This window comes from Carettochelys insculpta, chromosome 16 (assembly GCF_033958435.1).
Source record: "Carettochelys insculpta isolate YL-2023 chromosome 16, ASM3395843v1, whole genome shotgun sequence".
NCBI classification, from domain to species: Eukaryota; Metazoa; Chordata; order Testudines; family Carettochelyidae; genus Carettochelys; species Carettochelys insculpta.
Genome location: NC_134152.1, coordinates 5473448 through 5494676, shown reverse-complemented (window position 1 = coordinate 5494676; position 21229 = coordinate 5473448). Strand labels below are relative to the sequence as shown.

Here is a 21229-nt window from a genome sequence, read left to right as displayed (position 1 = left end):
ACCACTCTGGCTGGGAGGTGGAGGGGATGCGGTGCCTGGGTACTACCCTGGCTGCAGGGCTTAGGGGACATTGGGCCAGTAACATGCTGGATGGTGCTGGGCTGGTACAGTGCTAGATGATGCTGGGGCAGGGTGCTGGGCTGGTAGTGGGCTGGGTGGTGCTGGGGTGGGATGCTGGGTTGGCACCGCACTGGATGCTGCTGATCCTGAGGTGCTGGACTGTGCTGCGGTGGGATACTGGGCCGGTACCGCACTGGATGGTGCTGGGCCGGTACCACGCTGGGTGGTGCTGGGCCGGGATGCTGGGCCGGTACTGCACTGAATGGTGCTGAGCTGGTACTGTGCTGGGGTGGGATGCTGGGTCGGTACCACGCTGGGTGGTGCTGGGCCTGAGGTGCTGGGCTGGTACCGCGCTGGAAGGTGCTGGGGTGGGATGCTGGGCCAGTACGGTGCTGGGCTGGTCCGGTGCTGGGGTGGGATGCTGGGCCGGTACCGCGCTGGGAGGTGCTGGGCCCGAGGTGCTGGGCGGTGCCGGGTCCGGGCTCAGCGCACCCCGGCCCCGGCCCCGGCCCCGGCCCGGCTCGGCCCGCCCCGGCCGCAGGTGTCCGCAGCGCTGCCGGCCCCGCGGCCCCTCCTCCCCCCGCTGGGCCGCCATTGGCTCCCGGCCCCGCGTCTCCCGGCCCCCGCCGGCGTCCGCCCCCAGCCCGGCTGCTGCGGAGTGCGGCGGCGCTGGGCTCTTCGCGCCGCAGGAGCAGCGCGGGGCTGGCTGGCGCGGCGGCTGCAGCCCGGGCTCCCCGTCCCTCCCCGCCCTCGGCCCCGCCCGCCCCGGCAGGTATATGGATAGGAGCTCCCTGCTGCAGCTCATCCAGGAGCAGGTGAGTGCGGGCAGCGCGGGCGGGGGGGGCAGCCCCGCTCGGGCTCGCAGGCTGCAGGGGGCTCCCTTCCCGGGGGGTGGGGGCTCGCCCTGGCTCTGTGCCCATCCCCGGGGGACCCCCTAGGCCGGGGGTCCTGCCCCAGGAGCGCCAGGCTTGGCACAGGCCAGGCCACGTGCATCTCTGGGACCTGCACCCCGCAACCCCGGCGCCTCCAGGCAGGGCTCTGCCACTCTCCTGGGGAGCCCCGGTGGCCCCCGCCGCCCCCGGCCCTGGCGCGCCTCTAAAAGGGAGCGGATGCGCGAGGGGGTGGCTGGCGCTAGTGAGAGCCAAGCACCCCCTCGCCGCTCCGGCTTCCACGCTGGCCTGCCATGGCCCGGCTCTGCCAGCTCCAGGGCCCCTCCTCAGCCCCCAGCTGCAGGGCAGTGGGTCGGTCGGGGCGGCTGCTCGAACAGCGCAGGGGCAAATGTGCCCTGTTGGTACCAGCGTTCGCTTTCCACCTTGTCGTTCAGCCCAGCCCAGCCCAGCCCAGCCCAGAGCTTGGCATGTTGAGGCCAAAGGCCTGATCCAGTGGGGTGCAGACCAGCAGCTGCTGCCCTCTGACTGTGCAGAGGGTGGACGAGGGGGTGGTCAGCGCCTGGAGGAGAGGCCCTGCGCCTGTGATCTGAGCACAGGATCGGGCCTGGTGCACTAAGCTGTGGTGTCAGGAAGACCTGCGATCTGAGTGCAGGATCGGGCCCTGGTGCACTAACCTGTGGGGTCAGGAAGACCTGCGATCTGAGCGCAGGATCGGGCCCTGGTGCACTAACCCGTGGTGGCAGCAAGACCTGCGATCTGAGCACAGGATTGGGCCCTGGTGCGCTAACCCGTGGTGGCAGCAAGACCGGCAATCTGAGCGCAGGATTGGGCCCTGGTGCACTAACCCGTGGTGACAGCAAGACCTGTGCTCTGAGCGCAGGATCAGGCCCTCGTGCACTAACCCATGGTGGCAGCAAGACCTGTGCTCTGAGCACAGAACCAGGCTGTGATGCATTAATGCTGCGTTGCATTGAGCCCTCAGCTCAGCATGCAGGATCAGGCCCCAGCGCATTAACCCTTGGTAGCATGAAGTGCTCTGTTCTGATCGATTCCTGGCTGGCCCCTTCGTCTGCTGTGGCAGCCGAGTTCAGGGCTCTTTTGTCAGCCCGCTGCGCTGCCCGGTGGGCCGGGTGGGTCCATTCATTTTGGCTGGGACTCGTTCTTGTTTCAGGAGTTGTCCCTCTGACTCGCTGCCTGATCTTGGGCGAGATGCACGGCCTCCTTGCAATGGGGCGCTCTGGGTCTGACGACGGCCATCAGATGCTTGTTCTGAGCTGACCCTGCAGGGTGCAGCTGGGGCTACCCTACTCTGCAGGGAGAAGGTTGCCATGAGGAGTGAGCCGGGGCCTGCCACAGCCCTGGGGGGCAGGAGGCAGTAATGCCACTCAGCCCCGATCTGTGCTTTGCAACCCAAGGCCCGTGGGCTGCTTGCAGCCAGTCGGCCCACAGCTGCGGCCCACGTGACAGCCTCCGGGCCACACAGATAGTCGATACATTGTCTGGATGCAGCCCACGCAACACGCAGAGCTGTGCAGGCGGTCCACAATGGTCAACAGGCTGAGAGCCACTGGCCTGGCTCTGCTGAAGGCTAGAGAGTGTTGGAGTGGGAGGTGGTGACTGTTGGACCAGGGAGGGTGCAGGCTGCAGGCGCTAAAAGGTGTCTGGAGATGGGTCTCTGCAGGCCCTTGCATGGGAAGGACTTTGCTGCTGCTTTGATCTTTTCTGGACGGGCCAGTTGCCACTGAAATGCACCAGGAAAGGAAGAGTGTGGGCCTGTGCGTGTGCGGCACGTGTGCATCCCCGTGCGTTGTGTGCAAACATGGAGCAAGTGCGCATGCTCCCCTCTGGGGGCGCGTGGTTGGAAGCGTGCAGAGTGTGTACAACATGCCTACGTCCCGGTGAAGCTGGGTGGGTGTCCATCACCTGGAGCATTTGCCTGCTTGGCGGTGTGCTTGTGTGATATGCGCACACGTGTGCAGGCCTAGGGATTTCTTGTGTGCGTACAGGTGTCTTCGGTGTAGATTTGGCTTCTCCACCTGTCCGTGTGTGGACATGCATGTACACGAGAGGCGCAGGGATGGCACGCGTGCATTTCCCTCTGTACATGTGCCTGTGCAGAACAAGCGCACGGGGGTGCTGCCCCTATCTGCACAGAGGTGGGTGGCCGTGCGTGTGCTCGTATTTGGCGTGTGCAGCGTGCGCTCAGGTCTGCCTTCCTGCATGGTGTGCATGCTTATGTGCATCTGCTGAGTACGCAGGGCTGTTAGTAGACGGGGATCACAACGGTATCAGCTGCAGGAAGAACAAGCGACTAGCTGTCGACTGGATTGAGCTGAACGGAGCTCTGCTGTCGTACCGGGGAGAGGGGACAGGTGGGTCAAACCCTTGGCTGCTGCAATGTGTGCTCAGAGGCCCGGTGCGCTAGGGGCTGTACGTGCAATAGTAAAAGACAGGTGCTGCCCTGCAGAGCTGATAATGGGGGGAGACAAAGTCAAGGAGGGACAGGGAGACACAGTGGTGCAGGGCTGCCCAGCTGCTCCGGGAACAGAGCCCATGTGTCCTGAAGCCCCATCCAGCGCTTCGGCTGTTTAGTCACTGGCCCCCATTGCTTCTACCAGCTCAGGCTGTAACTTGTAGTCCTTGTCCATAGCGAGGTCTAGGTGCTGTGATCTGCCCAGCCTCCAAGGGGTTAAGTTTACCCTATGCTGCACCCCCCTCCGTGTCCTCTCCTCCTCACTGGGCTGTTCCTTGTAAGGGCCACCCCACAGAAGTGTCTTTCCCCTGCCCGGGGTTGGGCCCTCCTGAGACGTCCAGCTGAGATGTGACCTCTGCGCTAGACCGGTCAGTGGCCCAAGGGAGCAATAGATTCCCTGAGACGGAGAGGCTACAGTCTCCCTCAAGCCAGAATAATGTGTGTTTCCGTGGGCCACGGTGTTCTCTGTCCTGCCGGTTCCACAAGGACACTGGCAGGGAGCTGAGCGCTTTGCATTTCGGTCCCCGGAGAATAAGATGACAAAGCCAGTATTATTTGCAGAATAATTCTGATTTCCCGGCTTGGCCTCCTGGGGCAGAACCCAGCTTCTAATGTGCCTGTGGCAGGGCCCTTAAACGTCGTCTGACTTTCCGTGTCCTTCCAACATGTTTTCAAGATTTTTCCTCCCCCACATTATTCAGAGTTTTTTTTTTTTTTTTTCCAAGGAGGAAATAGGATCCACACCTCCTCAGGAAATCCAGCCTGGCTGCGTGCGCAGCCGCACTAGGTGGGGTTTTGATCTGGGGGAGCGAGGAGGGTGTGAAGCTGTTGGAACAGCTGAAGATGGTGCAAAGATAACTGGATAGGGTTCTGCCCACTGAGCCGGTGTGTTTGTCTCCGTCTCCCTGGTTGGAAGTGTGGGCGGCTGAGCGGGAGCCGGGCAATGGGAATAGGAACTGCGAAGGAGAACTTGGCAGAAGACCGCTCCTCCGCCCACCAGACTCACCAGCTGGCGTGTCCGTCCATTCACGTGCCAAAGGTGCTTTGCATCTCCGAGAGCTTGGAGCAGAGGAGAGAGAGTGAGGGACGCTTGGAAACCTGTGGTGGCTCAGAAGCTGGAAGCAGGAACCGTGCTGGGCAGCCTGTCCTGCTTCAGCTTCAAGGTGTTCAGCTCTGATCTGGTGCTCATACTGCAGCTGCCACTGCTGGGACTCTAGAGGCGAGTCTGGGAAGTTTCTGAGCTCTGTGACGGACTCCGGGTCTGACGCCTTGGGCCGCGAACCCTGTAGTCACAAGGGCTTGTTCATTCTGCCTGTGCTCTCCCAGGACATAGAGGACGGGCTGAAGGGGGAGCCTCTGGCAAGTGTTCATGGAGCTAGGACATCTGACTGAAACCCTTCCCTAAGCCCTCAAAGGCCTGTGGGTTCAGCCCCATTGCCAGGGCCCCTGGATTTTAAGCCCCGCTTCTGCTTTCCAGCAGCCGATCTGCAAAGAGCCCTGGAGGCTTGGTGGAGACGATTCAGGAGTGTTCTAAGCCAAGGTGCTAGAAGGGGATAGGCCAGGGTTAGGAGTTCCTCTCTTCGCTCCCCGAGAGTTCCCATTGCCAGCACGCTGGAGCCCCAGGCACCTTCATTGGGGCAGCATTAGCCCCATTTTATAGTCTGTAATCTGCTCCCCCCCAACCTGATCTTCTCTTGCTTTTCGGGGAGCCCACGATCCCCTCTGAGAAGATCACCACAGGCAGGAGGGAGAGTGGCTGGTACTGCATTGAGTCTCAGGAGCTCTGGGTTTACCTCCTAGACTTCCTTGGCCACGCACGGGGGAGAGAGAGGTGCTGGGCTGAGGGTTTCCAGGGTTGGTAAAACCCATCGTTTAAATCCTTTGCTCACGTGGAGAATGGGAAAGGCAAGTCCCAGCCTCTCCTAGAAGTCACCGTAGGGAAGAGCTGGTATAGGGAGCTCCCTCCCATCTATCCCAGCCCAAAGCCAGGTCTCCCTGGTGCTCGTGGTGAGCCCTTGCCTGCATCTGGCACCCTGTGGTTCTCTGACTCTGGCTTTTTTTCCCCCACAGCTTGACCCGGACAACACTGGTTTCATTGGCGTGGAGACCTTCGCCAGCCTGGTGCACAGCCATGAGCTGCCCCTGGACCCTGCCAAGCTGGAGATGCTGGTGGCTCTGGCCCAGAGCAATGATGAAGGGCAGATCTGCTATCAGGAGCTGGTAGACCTGGTCAGTAACGTGAGTACAAGTAATGGCACCGAGGCGGCTGCTGCTGGGAGAGGCTTTGCCCAGCTTCCCTGGCAGGTCCGGTCCCGGACCCCCTTGCAGGCGGGCTCAGGACTGCAGCTGCAGGACAGATGGGCCTAGCTCACGTGGGTGGACCTGCCGCTGCAGGCAGCGTTTAGGGAGGGGAAGTGCCCTGAGATGCGGGGCGAGGGGGCTGCGTCCCAGGCAGTAGCCACACTCCCAGATTGCCACAGGGAGGAAGGAAGCAGGTTTGGTGGGGTCCCTCAGGCCAGCCCAGGAGGAGGCACAGCCCACGCCAGTTGTGAGCAGACACCTGAGCGCCGCTGGCTGGCTGGAAAGGGGCTCGGGTTAGCCCTCCCCGGGAGCACTCGGGAGGTGCCCCACCCCTTGTGTCTCCCATACCATGTTAGTTGCTAAGTAGGGGAACGTGTCCCCTTCCCCCGCAGGCACCAGTCGCGCCCGCCTCAGCAGGATGGCGGTTTGCCACGTCAGGCCTTTGAGGGGTAGAAGAGGAACGCCTTCCCTTCCCGCCCCCATCTCCCCTGTACCGCACGCTTGGGAATCCCCTGCCTGGAGCATCTGCCACCTCCCACCATCCTCCGCCGTGTGGGAGCTGGCGCCTGGCTCGCGAGGCAGCCGTGTGCCCTGCCTGAGCATGCGGGCTTCCGGGGGGGATGCGCTGGCTGGGAGCCGGCCACGGGCAATGGAGCCGAGGTCAGCACCAGCTGCCGCTGGCCTGCATTGCAGGAGCTGGGCAGGTCCCCACTCGGCTCCCCGGGGACGACAACCTGTTGCACACAAAGCAGCATTGCGCAGCAGGAGCTGGGGGGCCTGGAGGCCCAGAGCCGCTCCCTCCAGGAGCTGGGGGGTGCCTTGCGTTGCTCTCTGCGGTTCTCTGGGGGCCTCGCAGGGCTGTGTGGCGCCCACCCTGCAGATCAGAAAGGACAGCTCGGACTGGCAAAAGGCAGGGAAGCCGTAGGGCTCCCCCACAGGGAGAGCCTCCTTATGCTACCAGCTGCATGGACTGGGGGCCCTGTAGGAGCCTTCTCCAGGGTCCTCCCAGCCAGGGCCTCCCACGCAGCTGGCCTGCTGCCCCATTCTGCTCTCCTCCCTGCAGCAGGGGCGGTAGGTGTTGGGCTGCAGCCGGCCCTCTGACCCCTACGTTGCTGGTTCGGGCCCCCTGTTGGAGGCCTCCCCCGGGGAAGCCATTGGCGGGCACAGCGAACATATAGATTTGCCCCTTTTTTTGCTGAGCTCTTGACAGAAGCAGGCGGCACGGAAAGGAACCCCCAGATTGTTCCTGGCTGGCGCGGCCGCGTGAGGAAATGATCGAGCAAGGAACAGCCGTGAGCACCCTGCCCCGCTGGGCGCGCCAGTCCCCAAGCCGCCCAGCACATGGGTGCCGGGGAACCCCTGCCCTGCGCTGCCCCCTGCTGGCGGTGGTCGGGAGCGCAGGAGCCGAGCATCTTGTGCATCCCGGTCTCCCTCTGCAGATCAGCAGTAAACGCTCCAGTAGCTTCAAACGAGCCATTGCCAATGGGCAGAGGGCGCTGCCCCGGGACGTGCTGCTGGACGAGACCGGCCTGGGCTTCTACAAGCGCTTTGTGCGTTACGTGGCCTATGAGATCCTGCCCTGCGAGATGGACCGGCGCTGGTACTTCTATCAGCACCGCACCTGCCCTCCGCCCATCTTCATGGTGGTGCTCACGCTGACCCAGGTACGTGGCCGGGCCCGGGCTCTGCGCTGTCCGGCCAGGCGGCATGACCAGGCTCTGGGGCCGGGCTGCCCAGCGCCTGCCTGTTAGCCGAGGAAATAACCTTCTCTGGGCTCCAGAGCTGGGCAGGTGGGGCTGTCGCTGCCTGGCAGCAGGGAGGTCCTTCTGGTTATCACTGACCCCGGCCCCTGTCCTTCCGCAGATCATCGTATTCCTGTGCTACGGGGCCCGGCTGAACAGGTGGGTCCTGCAGACGTACCACCCGGAGTACATGAAGAGCCCGCTGGTGTACCACCCGGGCCACCGCGCCCGGGCCTGGAGGTTCTTCACCTACATGTTCATGCACGTCGGGTGAGGCGCGCTGCTCCCCGTGAACCTTTCCCCGGGGGGCGGGGGGGGGCAGCTCAGCTTATGCGCAGCGACTGCAGCAAGGGGGGCCGAACTCGTGACGTCCCCAGAGGTCAGAGCCTGCAGCTTGTGGCTAAGGTGGAGACACGGGGCGAGAGCTTGCCCTAAACTGTGGAGTAGAACCTATCTCCTGGGAGCTGCCTGCTTCTTGGTGACTCTGCCCTCCTGTGCCCGAGTTGCTGCATGCTCCGCCCTCTCCTGGCTCCTCTGGGGGGCCCTCCCCACTCCTGCTGCGAGCACCAGCCTGCTTGCTGGCCTCCAGCGGACCTCAGCAGTGGCTGAAAGCTGTGCCCACCGGATGGCCATCTGCTGGCCCGCGCGCAGAGAGGCCATGAGTTGCAGCGTGTTCCTTAGTGCACAAGAGCCCCCGGCGTGTCCCCGGCTGAGCGCGCGTGGAGGCTGACTTATCCTCTCCCCTGTCAGCGTGGTCCCAGCAGCACAGGGCTCAGGCGGGCAGCCTGGGCTGGCCGCTCACCCCCCTGGGCTCACACTGGGGTGACTGGGCTGAGCCTCAACATCTGTGCCGCTGGGTTTAGCTCCAGCCGAGTGAACACATCTGTCTGCGCCCGCCCTGGGAGGTGGGCTCCCACCTGCAGCATAGATATCCCCAGAGAGGGCTCTGGGTGGGGGTACCTGGCATTGCAGCTGCCGGTGCGGTGCCCTGTTTTGTGGGAAATAGGGGACATCAGACTCGGTGGGGCGGGGAGGGAGCTGGGAGAGTAACAACATCCCTAGGGCCCACCCGGGGTCTAAGGCAGGACTCGTTGCTGTGCACCCAGGGCGTGTCTGGAGACAGGCCGCATGGCAGGAGGCTGCAGCTGGCTATCCCGGCTCTGTCCTGGGCCCTAGGTTTAACCTGCTGCCTTCTGCAGAGAACGTCGTGCGTCGTCCCACCCGGGTCTCACCGTGCAGCTGGCCGGGAGTCTCTGCTTGCCTCCCATACTGAGTTGCTGGAGGGAACTTGTTGCCTTGCCTCTCTCTAGACTGGAGCAGCTGGGGTTCAATGCCCTCCTTCAGCTGATGATCGGGGTCCCCCTGGAGATGGTCCATGGCATCTTACGCATCAGCTTCCTCTACCTGGCGGGAGTGCTGGCAGGTAGGTGGGGTGTGCCCAGCTGGAGACCCCCTCTTGCAGGTATTCCCTTCCCCTGTATTGGCCACAAAGGCTCATTTCAGACCCCTTCCCGCTGCCAGCCCAGCAGCCGGGTCCCCTGGTGAACGATCACCCTACAACCATGTCCTGAACAGAGTTCCCTCTAACTTTTTCTACTCCCCCAGGCAGAATAAATGTTATGCTCCCAAAGCATGCGTGGATGTGCACCACCCATAGAAACCCACCCTTCTGGCTGTGGGCATGCTGCTAACCAGCTGGCAGCACTTGCATCTCTCCTGGGTGGCTGCCCAAGCACCCAGCTGACAGGGAACGCTGGTACTGAGCCATCTCCGGCTGCTACGCTTCGGCAGTCAGCTTGAGAGCTAAGCGCTGTCTTCTCCTGCCGGATCATCTTCTCCTTCCCTCTTCTCCTGGCCTGTCTCTTCCTCCCTTTTCTCCCCTCTTCCTTTCCCAGGGTCTTTTCTGCTGTCCCCTGCCCTCCTGTGCCTCCCCCGCTCAGCTGCCAGTGCTCTCCATTCCCTTCTCGATTATCCCCAGAAGGTCAGAGCCCCCGGCTGAAAGCAATAAGGAATTAGAACTGCTCCTGATGCTTGGCCTGTCCTCAGGCCAGGCAGCGGCGGAGGACAGCTCAGCCGGCTGGGGCAAGCTTCCCCTTCCTGGGCCATTTCCTAGAGCGACTGGCTCTGTCAGTCTTGTAGAGATGGAGACTCAGCGCTGAGCTGCTCCCCGTCCTAGGGATCATTCCCGTCGCCTGTAAACTGGACCACGGCCACAGCGGGTTGGCCCCAGGGTGCCCTGCAGGCTGAGCGCTTGGGCGGCTGCACAGGACGGATTTCCGGTGCTGCCCAGCTGGTTAGCTGAGCGCCCGCAGCTGGCAGCATGTGTCTATTGGTGGTGCACGTCCCCACGTGCCTGGGTGCACAAAACAACATTTATTCCACCCAGGGATGGCAAAAACAAGAGGGGCTCCCATTGGCAGGGTTTCAGAGCCCCTCCCTGCATCTTCCATGGTCTCTGGAGAACATGGAGGCCTCTGCTGTGGGTACCCAGCTGCAGCCAGCCCAGGGAGGGACATCCCACCTGGCACAGCCATGCAGTAATACCGGCTGGGTACATGTGCCACCGCTGCCCTCTACGGGCTGCAAGCCGACGTGCTCAGCTCAGCCTCACCCGCATGCCCAGGGCTGGAGAGTCTCCCTTAGCTTGGCTGATGCTCCCTTGGGAAGTCCAAGGAAAGCCCAAGCCCTGTGGGGTTTTTGCTCCGCTGCTGGAAATTGTCCATGATCTGGAAGCCGAGTCCCCCCTGCAGCTGCAGAAGAGGTGCCAAGTCTGCCCAGCCTCACCTAGCGCTGCAGGGGGCTCCGTTTCTCTGCCGCCATCATGCCCAACAGCTGCTGTCCCATCCCAGGGATTCTGCTGTGTGGCACTTAGCAGCCTGTCCTGCACTGATGGGGGGGGGGGGTCCTTGGGGTGACGGTGGCGGTGTTGGAATCAGACCCCCTCCTATCACACTGTCGTTACCCCCCAGCACCCTGGGCTGTGATCTCGGGAGACTTTGTCATGCTGGTGGCGGCTCTCGCTGTGTGAGTCGGTCCAAATCAGTGCGACGGGGCACTGTGCTGCTGGGCGAACTCAAAGGGAGGTCCTGACCCTTTGGAGGCAGGAATGATCCCTTGTCACTTTGGACAAGGGTAGGGGACATAAGTGGGATTTGATCTCTGGCAATTCCATACCTCCTGCCTCACTCCTCCGCCACCCCGGGTTCTGCTCGGTTACCCGCCTCTTCCTCACACCCTGCCCTAAACGTTTGTCTGGCATCACAGTGCTGTGTTAAACAGCTGCTGTGCCCCTCCCCAGAGCTGGTCGCACTGCAGAGCCAGGTGGGGAGGTGACTCGTGTAACTAGTTTGCACCTCAGCTGGTGATATTTCTCAAGGGCTTTGGGATCCGCTGGCCCTCAGGGAGCTAGAGAAGGGTAAGACCTTTCCCCACTTGTAAGATGTGATGCGGGCTTGTGGCATGGTGCGACCATGATGAGGAAGGCTGCTCCCACCCTGGCTGTGGCGCTGGCTGCTTTCAAATGCCGCCCGGCAGGACAGCTGGGAAAGGCCGTCTCCTAACTACAGTGCCTGTATATGCAGCCAGCTGCACGGAGGAGCTGTTTGCAGAGCCCGTGGGTGATTAGCCTGGCAGCCGGAATGACTCGCCCGTGGATGAGGGACAGGGCAGCTAAAATCCACTCCCTCTGGCCTGGAGCCCCACCGCCAACGCTGGTGGGGGCCCTTCCTGGTTCCCCCAGGTGATGCCCAGGTACTCCGGCCATGGGCATTCCCCAGGGCCCAGTTAGCGCTGGGCGCAGCCTGAGGAGCTCCGTGGTTTCCCCAGAGCGCTGGCGGCATGGCTGGGCATGGGCCCGCCCGCTCTCGTCTAGCCCAAGGAGCGCCTCCCGTCGAGAGGTCTCCTGCCTCTGCTCTTCCAGAGCAGCAGTGAGCCAGTGAGAGCCCTCTGGGGCCGCCACCCACCAGGCCACCTTAAAGGGGTGTTTTACGCCCAGTGGGCCACGTTAGTCCTTGGTGTAATAATCCTGTTGGGTTCAGTGGGGCCAAGTCGGGAGGAGTGTTTATATGGGCACTTGGCACTGCCTGTATTTTGGGGTGTCAAACCACCTGGTGGGGCTGTGTGAAGTCCAGTCCCCCACCTAGGATGTGGCGTGTGCTATCCAGTGCGTGTGTACAGCCGGGGGGTGTGCGTGTGTGTGTGCTGATCGTAGGGGAGGTGCGTATGTTGTGTTATACAGCCTGGGAGAGATGTGGTGTGTCCCAGTGATAGGCAAGGGGTGTGTGTTGTGCTGTCTTTCATGTATGTACAGCTGGGGTGAGGTGTGTATGTGTGTGTGTGTGTGTGTGTTGTGTTATGTACCGCTTGGGTGAGATGTGGTGTGTGCCAACTGTAGGTGAGGGGTGTGTGGTGTTATCCATTGTGTATATACAGCTGGGGTGAGATGTGGGGTGTGTGTGTGTGTGTGTGTGTGTGTGGTATGTACTGCGTGGGTGAGATGTGGTGTGTGCCAAGTGTAGGCGGGGTGTGTGTGTGTGGTTGTGTTATGTACCACTTGGGTGAGATGTGGTGTGTGCCGACTAGGTGAGGGCTGTGTGGTGTTATCCAGTGTGTATGTACAGCTGGGGTGAGATGTGGTGTGTGCCAGTTGTGGGTGGTGTGTGTTGTTGTCCAGTGTCAATGTACAGCTGGGGCAAGACGTGGTGTGGGCAGTGTGGAGTGTGAGCTCCTGGGGCCGGGGAGGTGTCGAGTGCGTGCGGGCTCTGGAGGGGGTGCGCCGGGTTCTGGGTGGTGCAAGGGGCAGCGTGTGGGCTGTGCCAGTGGTTATGTGGCGTGTGGGGCGGGGGGGACGAGGAAGATGGGAGGACTGTAACTGTCCCACATTCAGAGGCAGAGGACCAGCCCGAGTGTGGAAGCCCCCCAGCCCTGTAACCCCCCACCTCCTGTTCGCAGGCTCCCTGACGGTCTCCATCACAGACATGAGGGCCCCCCTGGTCGGCGGCTCTGGGGGCGTCTACGCCCTCTGCTCTGCTCACCTGGCCAACGTTGTCATGGTAGGTATCCCGCCTCTGCAGCCAGGCCACCCGGTAAGGACTGGTCTGCTTCTCCTGGCTGGCTAGCTGGGGAGATCTGGTGTCCCTCAGGGCTCCGGGGCAGCAGAGAGGACGTCTCTGAGCCAGAAGCCCCCGGTGAGACCCAGCCTGGCAGGCTTTGGCCAGCTCCTCAGGAGCCGGTAGTGGCTGGGCTGGCAGAGTCGCTGTCAGACTGCTGGGGAGAGTGCTGCTAGGTACACCTGAAGCCTTTGTCTCTGCCATGGCCAGTGCCTGCTGGGCAGCTCTGGTAGGCTCAGCCTGGGGTATCTGCCTCCCACAAGCTGTCCTGTCTCTGGGCCTACACCCAGGCATGTTAGCAGGCTCCTGCTCCCCTGGCCTGTGCACCAGCTCTGGCCGCCCGTGGATTGTTGCCAGGGTGCAGCCGTAGGCAGGCAGTGGGTTCCCTGCGCACGTGGGGCATCGCTCGCTCCTGCTGCCGTTTCGAATGATGAGCCACAGGCCACGTCTACCCGCCCGCCTCCCGGGCACCCCCCTGTGAAATCGGGGAAGGTCCAAACGGGGTCACAAGGCCACAGCTGCCCTAACTCCGGGTCTCTCTCCCCAGAACTGGGCGGGGATGCGTTGCCCATACAAGCTGCTCCGCATGGTCCTGGCTCTGGTGTGCAGTAAGTACCTGGCGGGTGCAGGGCCCCTGCAAGCTGCGGGGGGAGGCAGCTGGTGGCACCTGGGACCTTCAAAGGGGAGAGGGGCCAAACGGATCACTGAGTCCAGTGGCGGGGATGGTGCAAGCCAGATCACCTCCCCGGGGGTGGCAGCTCCAGGGGAAATTGTCCTTCCGTGCTCTGGATGTGAATGCTCCCAGCATGGTGACGTGTGATTGAACGGTCGCTCCACCTCTTCCAAACCACGATCTCACACTTCCCCCCCTGCCCTCGCTGCCCCTGACAGGACGGGCAGCCGGTTGTGACCTCCGGCTGCACAGTCGCCCCCCTCCCCGGGGTGGGGTGAGCCAGGGGATTTATTTTAGAGAGGCACCTGGGTCCCATGCAGGGCCTTGCAGGGATGGAGAGCCCATCGCTGGCCACGGCTCGTCACCCCTCCGACACACAGGTGCTGATGGTAAGGAGTTGCCCTGGGAACGCCCAGCCTGGGAGGGGAAGCAGGGAGGCCTGGCGTCGTAGGCGGGATAGCAGGGCGCTGCTGTAGCCGTGGGGAGGCGGCTGGGGTGTGAGAAGGGGAGTCTTCCCCTCGGGTGGCGACGGCTCTGCACTCTCCTCAGCAGAGCTGGGGCGCCCATTCTCCCCCTTGCAGTGAGCTCCGAGGTGGGCCGGGCCGTCTGGCTCCGTTTCTCTCCGCCCCTGGCAGCCTCCGGCCCCCAGCCCAGCTTCATGGCCCACCTGGCGGGCGCCATCGTGGGCATCAGCATGGGGCTGACCATCCTGCGCAGCTATGAGGAGAACCTGCAGGACCAGTGTGGCTGGTGGGTGGTGCTGCTGTCCTACGCCACCTTCCTTGTCTTCGCCGTCTTCTGGAACATCTTCGCCTACGACCTGCTGGGGACACAGATCCCTCCTCCGCCGTAGCGCCCCCCCGGGCCCACCGCACCCACCCCGACAGTGCCAAAACCAGCCAAGGCGGGGGCCCGCCCACGACCAGCCGCGCCCGTCTCCGACTGGTGTGTTACCTCAGCTGGACACCGGCCTGCAGCTTCCTCGGCCCCTGCCCGAGGCTGAGAGGCACCAAGGAAAGCTGCCCGCCCCCGGCCCCCCGAAGCGAATCCCTTCCAGCTGAGCTCGTGAACGAGAGCGCACCGACAGCCTCGCCCCCTTGTGAACGTACGCGTCTCCTGCCCCTCTCCGGGGCCGGGCGGCCCAGCGACTCTGCTGTGAGCAGGGCCAGCGCGGCAGGGACCCCAGGGAAACACGGCTCCCGTGTAAAGCTGGTTCTCGCTCCCTGTCCTGCCCCCACCCCCTCCCTGCACCCCTGGGGCCCAGAGTCCCGGGGGCAGCACGCTGAGGCTCTCCGCACAAAACCTCTGTGCCTTCTAGGCCCAGGAGAGAGTAAGCGAGGGCCACTCTGCTTGCCCATGGCCTAGAGGAACAGCCTTAGAGGCCCCTGAGTGCAGAGGGCTGGGCCAGTGCAGGAGGACGGGACCCCTCAGTGTCACCACAGGCCAGAAGGATCACGTTTTTTATCCCTAGGAAACAGCCAGGTCGAGCTCTGGTCTCGGTACCAGGCCCAGCTGAAGAGCTCACTTGGCCCGCAGTTCAGGGCGAGGCTCAGCGCGCACTTGCTGTGCAGGGTCCAGGGCCTCTCCGCCCCACCCCGACCCCAAGCCCTCTTTTACCCGACGGACTCCGGCGCCAGCGTTTTTATTTTCGGCACCAAATCGGAGCCGAGACCAGCCAGGCTTGTGTCAGCTGTGAGCGTGAGCTCAGCTTTCCAGCCCCCAAAGCCTGCACATCTCAGGGCTTTCAATAGCTGGGGTGAAACTGCCCCTATGGAATCACTCCACGGCGGTGGGTGTCGCGGGGGTGCTTTTTGGTGCCCTGTGCTGAGAGGGGCAGGGCTGGCAGAGGGGAAGAGGCAGGACCCGCACTTCAAGTCTGACCCTTTTTGGAGTATAAATAAATATTTTGCACACCACTTGGCTTTGCTGTGGCCTGTCTCTTCGGGCAACAAAAACAATTAAGGGGCTGGAGCACAAGACCTATGAGGAGAGGCTGAGGGATCTGGGCTTGTTTAGTTTACGGGAGAAGACTTAGAGGTGATTTAATAGCAGCCTTCAACTTCCTGAAGGGGAGCTCTAAAGAGGAGGGTGAGAAACTGTTCTCAGTGGTGTCAGATGACAGAACAAGGTGTAATGGTCTGAAGAAGGAGAGGTGTAGGTTAGATATTAGGAAAAACTACTTCACCAGGAGGGTGGTGAAGCACTGGAGCGTGTTACCTAGAGGGGTGGTGGATTCTCCATCCCTGGAGGTTTTTAAGTCCCAGCTGGACAAGGTCCTGGCTGGGATGACAGTGGGGGCTGATCCTGGTTGAAGTAGGGGGCTGGACTAGATGACCTCCTGAGGTCCCTTCCAGCCCTGTGATTCCGCTGTGTTGCACCTGTTCGCTGGCTCCTTCCTTTTCCAGGAGATCAAAAGGGAGAACTAAATTTCCGTGCCTTGGCAAAACCCAGAATCCAGGCTCGCTTAGTCGCTCCTGACCAGACAATGATCTCCTCTGCGTCAATGAGTTAGATAATTGCAGAGAGAGTGCGCTTTTAAAGCTTACGGACAGTATCAAGCTGGGAGGGGCTGCAAGCACTTTGGAGGACAGGATAAAAAGTCAGTATGATCCAGACAAACTGGAGAAATGGCCTGAAGCAAAAGGGCTGAAATTCAATAAAGACAAATGCAAAGTTATGGCCCATGAGGTACATATGAGTCAACAGCGTTGCCAAAAAAGCAAATGTGGTCCTGGTATGTATTAGCACAGGGCTTGGCGACCTGCGGCTCCGGAACTGCATGAGGCTCTTTCAGGAGCCACTTGAGGCTCCGAGCGCTGCTGCCTCTTAAACAAAAATCTCCATTCAGTTGCCAGGCATTGAGCCACCTGAGTTTAGTTTTATTGTTTTAAGTGGTGGCAGCCAGAGTCGCTGAGCAGTCAGCTGCAGCAGGGAGCCTGGAAGGGAAAGCCGGCTGGGCAGGGAGTGAAATCTAAGCCGGCAGGAGAGCCGAGCCTGCCCCTGCCGGAGCCGCACAGCCGTGCCAAGAAGGAGACAGTGGGGAGCAGCGGGGGAAGGCAGTGGCCGCGGCCGCTGCAGAACTGTGTGCTCTGAGGTGAGTTAAGCCTGTGGGCCGAGGGGAGGAAGGTTGGGGCTCTGAGGGGTTAAGCCTGGGGATGAGTGGGGAGTAAAGCCTGAGGATGGGGAGTGGATTCGGGGGCCGAGGCGGGTAAAGCCAGGAGACGGAGGTAACTTTCTAACTGGCAGAAATCATGGTGTGCGCTGTTCTTGAAATAGGGGTGATTAACAACTACGGTTTGACGTTACTTATTAAGGCCGGTCTAGTATTCAGGTGCATTGCGGCTCTTGAAGGATTGATATTGTAGCTGACTTTGAAAAAATGGCTCTTCTCGCTTTTTCGGTTGCAGACCCCTGTATTAGCAGGAGTGTTGTAAGGTTGAGAAGCAAGTCTTGTGTTGATATGGCCTCAGCTGGAATATTGGGTTCAGCTGTGGGTGGTACGTTTCAGGAAAGAGGTGGACAATAGTCCAGGAGATAGCAACAAAAATGATGCAAGATCTAAAAAGACACCATCTGTGAGGGAAGAGTGAAAAAAATGGGTGTGGTCTGGAGAAGAGATGACTGAGGCAGTCACAGGATAAGTGGTCAAATACCTAAAAGGTTGTTACAAAGAGGAGGGAGAACAATTGTTTTCCTTAACCTCCCGAGGACAGGACAAGAAGCGATGGGCTCAAATTGCAGCACAGGAGGGTTAAGTTGAACATTAGGAAAAACGTCCTGTCAGGGTCATTCAGCACTGGAATAAAGCGCCCCAGGAGGTTGTGGAATCTCCATCACTGGAGATTTTTAAGAGGTTAGACACACACCTGTCGGAGATGGTCTGGATGGTGCTTGGTTCTGCCCTGAGGGCAGGGGTCTGGCCCAGATGACCTCTCGAGGTCCCTTCCAGTCCTAGGATTCTATGCTTTGCTGTGGCCCAAGTGGACATCGCTTGCCCATGGAGAGCCACTTGTGACAATTCATATTAAAGGCTGAGGACATTTAAGGACTGTGTATTTGAAGTAGGGCTGCCTTCCACCAATGGCTCATATGTTGGCTGCTGCTGTAGTTGGTCCCACATGCCAGGATTCTTGGGGCTTGGCAACCAGGGTGGGTGGAAGGAGTTCTCCCAGATTCTCACCATGTATGAACACTCTTTTCTTCCGGATTAGGAATGTTTTGTTCCAATGAAATCCATCTTGCATATGGATCAACCTAGTATGTGAGCAAGCATGCTGCTTCTGGAAGAAGAGCGTTCCCACGGCACGGGGAGCATTCAGGAGTAGTTTGTCTGCTTTCCGGTCACGCTCCATCCTATTCCAGATTAACAGTTGTGTAGACAAGCTCTAAAGCGTCCCAGGTGATGTGCACCAGCTGATTATAGGGCCAGTGCCTGAGCTGCAGTAAATCACCACAGCTCTGTCTTCAGTGGAGGTTGTTCATAGTAGCTGGGTCCCACTCACTTCCAGACCCAGCCTGGCTGGCTGGCCCTAGCCAGCCAATGTGTTTGTAGACTTCATGGAAACACCACAATGCAGACACTGGCCTGGTTGGGCAGCGGGTAGCCCAGTGTCGGCTAGGGCAGCCTGGAAAAACTCTGTTAGGAGGGAGGCAGAGGCATGGCCCTACCTCAGCTGGGAACCTAGTGTGGGAGCCTCAAGGACTTGCACAGGGGAATACAGGTGCACTGGCCCGGAGCTGTGACGCTGACACCCTGGAGAGTCTGACGGAGTTGCAGCCTCAGAGGCGACTCCTTCCTAGCAGTGCTATTGGCAGGATGTAAGCAGGAGCTGGGCAGCCTATGTACTCCCTGCAATAGGCTGTATGCCCACCCCAGCAAGGGCACATTCCACTCTCCACTCCCCCATGGAGCAGTGTGCTGTCCAGCCAGCTGACCGCCCAGCAGTGTATCTGCGAGCGTGCCTACAGCCACGCACAGGAGTTGGCTGCCAGCCACGCACAAGCTCTCTCCCTTTCATCACCTTCCCCCCCCCACCCCCCTGGTTGCACTCCCATTTTTTCACACTCTGGTTCCGTGCTTTCCAACACCTCTGGCTCCTTCGTGCTCTGTTTGCATGGGGAGGCCTGCTAATTCTGTGTCAGCTGTTAAATTAATTAGCCCGCTGGTTGCTTCCACCGCCAGAGCGTTAACAACGAAATCGGGCCCAAGCAGCTCTCTGCAGCCACTGATTTCTGCTCCCCCACCCCCAACTCACAAGATTGCCGGTTTTTATGCCTGCTGCACACAGCCCTTCAGCCTGCAGGAGGTGGCTCTCCCAGCCCAGGCACTTAAGAGCAGATTTTTTTTCCTCATAAAATTTCCCAGCAGCATCCTACCGGTTGAGCCTCTCTAATCCGGAACTCTCTTGGCCGGCAACATCCATAATCCAGCATCATTTCAGTTATGGGTGTGGCCAAGATTCCCAGGGGCCCATCGCATTTGTTTCCAGCCACCAGTCCTGGCTCTCAGTGTTCTGGGCTGGTCTTTAGCTGTAATTTAACCACTCCATGTCTTCAAGAGCCCAGGCAGCAATGGAAGTGTTGGTAATGTGCTAGCTAATACTCACCTCTCTTGGTCTGGCAGTGGCTCTCGTCTGGCACCGGTCAGGTCCCAAGGGTGCCGGACTTGAGTGGTTCAACCTGAATCAAATGCTTCACCCCAGCCAGTGCTATGCAGCCTGGCAGCCGCCTGGGAATGGGGGAAAAATAAAAAAAAAAAAAAGAACTGAGATTGCTTTATAATTAGTTTTTCATCCCAATAATGGGGTGGGGGGGTGGCTGTAGAAGCTTCAGGGCCGTTCCTTCCCTGAAGCTCAAGCATGTTACAAAGTTGTGGCCAATGAGCCTTATTTTACTGAGGGGGAAGCAAGTTCAGAGGGAGAGAGACTTGCCCAAGGTCATCAACCAGCAAGTGGAAGATGGAGTCAGCTTCTGGGCATACTGACTTCCAGCCTGGTGCTGGATCATCGAAGCCAGACTGACCAGCTGTTTATTGTTCAGAGTCCTGTTATTGTATATGGGCTCGCGTTTTATGGTTGTTCTAAGGCCCAGGGCTCTCCCACTGATTGTGGAGGGTGAAACGTTAGCTGACCTGATTTCCTAATTGCCATCACCAGTTGGGTGGTTGCAGTGTTTGGCTTCGTCTTCTGGCTTCCAAACCAGCATGGGGCTGTTGACAAGAGGGGGTAAAGTGAAGCCTCCCCAAACAAAACAGTCACCTCTGCTCTCAGTGGGTCCTGATCCTTGTCAACAGCCCTGTGGCAAGTGGCTGAGATCAGGAACCGGGAGGAGGTGGTTGCTGTCAGTGTTCCCTCTAATTTTTGCCATTCTTGTGCAGAATAAGTTTTGCTATCTGCATCTGTGTATGTGCACCACCAATAGCCGTGGCCACTCAGCTAATCAGCTGGGCGGCACCTGAGTTTCTCCTGAGCGACTGCCCAAAGGCTCAGCTTCCAGGGAACAGTATGTGGGAAAAACACATTCTCGTTGCAAGACTCCAGCTGGCACGTAAAACAGTTGATTGGCACATTGCAGGTCTGTGTATTAAAGCTGTGGTGTGCCTTTGGGCAGATGGACAAAGTGGAACCCAAAGCATTTGCCATATACTTGACAGCCAGGGCAAAAGTTACTGAGAAACAGAGTCTGCAGGGTAAAGAGCAGTGGTCATTTGTAGGGCTAATGAAAACTGCATTGCTCAGATGGAAATGTTATACTGCAGCCCTTTTTGTGTGCCTTTCTAGAAGGCAATCTCTACCCCGAGAGAGAGAGAAAATGGGACTATAAACAAAAGGCAGAGACCAGCTCTCATTGTGGGTCACTGTTATAAGCTCAAGATGGGTATAATGTGAGTCCACCTGCTGGAGGAGGTCATGATTAGACATTGAAACACAAAATCATTTTTGATTTTGGATCCAGGCCAACAGGTTTTGGCAGATTTGACTCAACACCTTCAACTCCCCCCAGGCAGGTATTTTTAAGCACCTTTCCCTTGGGACTGTCTCTGGCCCATCATCCCCTATATCTTGGAGGACGTGTATGGGGTGGAATTGACTCTTTACGTGGCACGAAAATGATCAAGTGCTGGAGAACACTGTAGTTTCTTATTGTGCATGAAAAATCCTTAAGTTGAACGGGAACAGCTGCCAAAGTAGGCTGCTGAGATTAGTTATGTAGGACACATACTTGGTGACAAAGGAGCCTGACCCTGCTCCAGAGAAGTGGAAGCAACAGCACAGTAGAAACAGATCTAAAATGAAAAGCTAGTGCGGCGCTCAAGGAGTTCATTAACGTATCTAAGCAGAGCACCCCTTCACTTGTTACTGAAATCTCCTCCGACTGCGGGCTGTGGGCGGTACAGGTTAGCAGAGTGACAGCCAGCAAAAGCCAGCTGCTTAGAAACAAGCTGTCGCAGCCACACTGGTATTGAAATACTTTGGGATTATGAACAGAGGCTCTCAGTTAATGCATGCTCAGCTTGATTGCGGGCAATGGTCCCGCTAATCTTTCTTCTCCACATGCAGATTTTTCCCCAGCCACATGCAGATTTTTCCCCAGCCACATGCAGAATAAATTTTTATGTGAATGGCGCATGTGTGAATGTGCACCACCGCTAGAAACATAAAAACCAGCTCTGCTAATCAGCTGGGTGGCATTGGAATCTGTCCCACGAGGCCACACAAGCGCACTGCTTGCAGGAGCTGTTGGTTGGGCCTTTGTCTTGCAAAGGATTGCCTGGCGGCATATGCCTCTAACCCCCCCAAACTCCCATAGGCTGATTGTAGCTCTGTTGGGTTTATGGGCAGAGCACACCAAGGAAATAAGGCCCCTTCCCTCACTGGGCAGGGTAGAAGGAGACTACTTTGGCAGCAGTTGGAGCTCTGGGCCCAGGGAAAATTGCCCCCTTTCTTCCAACCCCATCAGCAGGCCTGTGTGAGCTCCTTTGT

The 21229-nt window shown here is 59.6% G+C and overlaps 1 protein-coding gene across 7 annotated transcripts; it reads left to right on the top strand.

The window, feature by feature from the left end:
* The first annotated feature begins 775 nt into the window (after positions 1 to 775).
* RHBDL1 (rhomboid like 1) lies at positions 776 to 15157 on the top strand. 7 transcript variants are annotated; one of them, XM_075010584.1, is made up of 8 exons: positions 776 to 875; positions 5494 to 5652; positions 7164 to 7388; positions 7588 to 7736; positions 8777 to 8889; positions 12417 to 12517; positions 13122 to 13182; positions 13829 to 15157. In XM_075010584.1, exons 1-8 carry the CDS (start codon positions 837 to 839, stop codon positions 14098 to 14100), a joined length of 1119 nt encoding a protein of 372 aa, XP_074866685.1. In that variant the 5' UTR covers positions 776 to 836; the 3' UTR covers positions 14101 to 15157. The 7 variants fall into 7 exon arrangements, with proteins under 7 accessions (XP_074866685.1, XP_074866684.1, XP_074866683.1 ...); XM_075010583.1 differs by having other exon boundaries at positions 5494 to 5661; XM_075010582.1 differs by lacking the exon at positions 776 to 875 and adding an exon at positions 4207 to 4462.
* Positions 15158 to 21229: the final 6072 nt, after the last annotated feature.

Bases quoted from the DNA above. Each gene is read 5' to 3' on its own strand.
- RHBDL1 (XM_075010580.1), top strand. From the start codon at position 4,367: ATGGGAATAGGAACTGCGAAGGAGAACTTGGCAGAAGACCGCTCCTCC. The intron at 5,662-7,163 runs GTGAGTACAAGT...CTCCCTCTGCAG, and splicing joins TGGTAGACCTGGTCAGTAAC to ATCAGCAGTAAACGCTCCAG. The intron at 12,518-13,121 runs GTAGGTATCCCG...CTCTCTCCCCAG, and splicing joins ACCTGGCCAACGTTGTCATG to AACTGGGCGGGGATGCGTTG.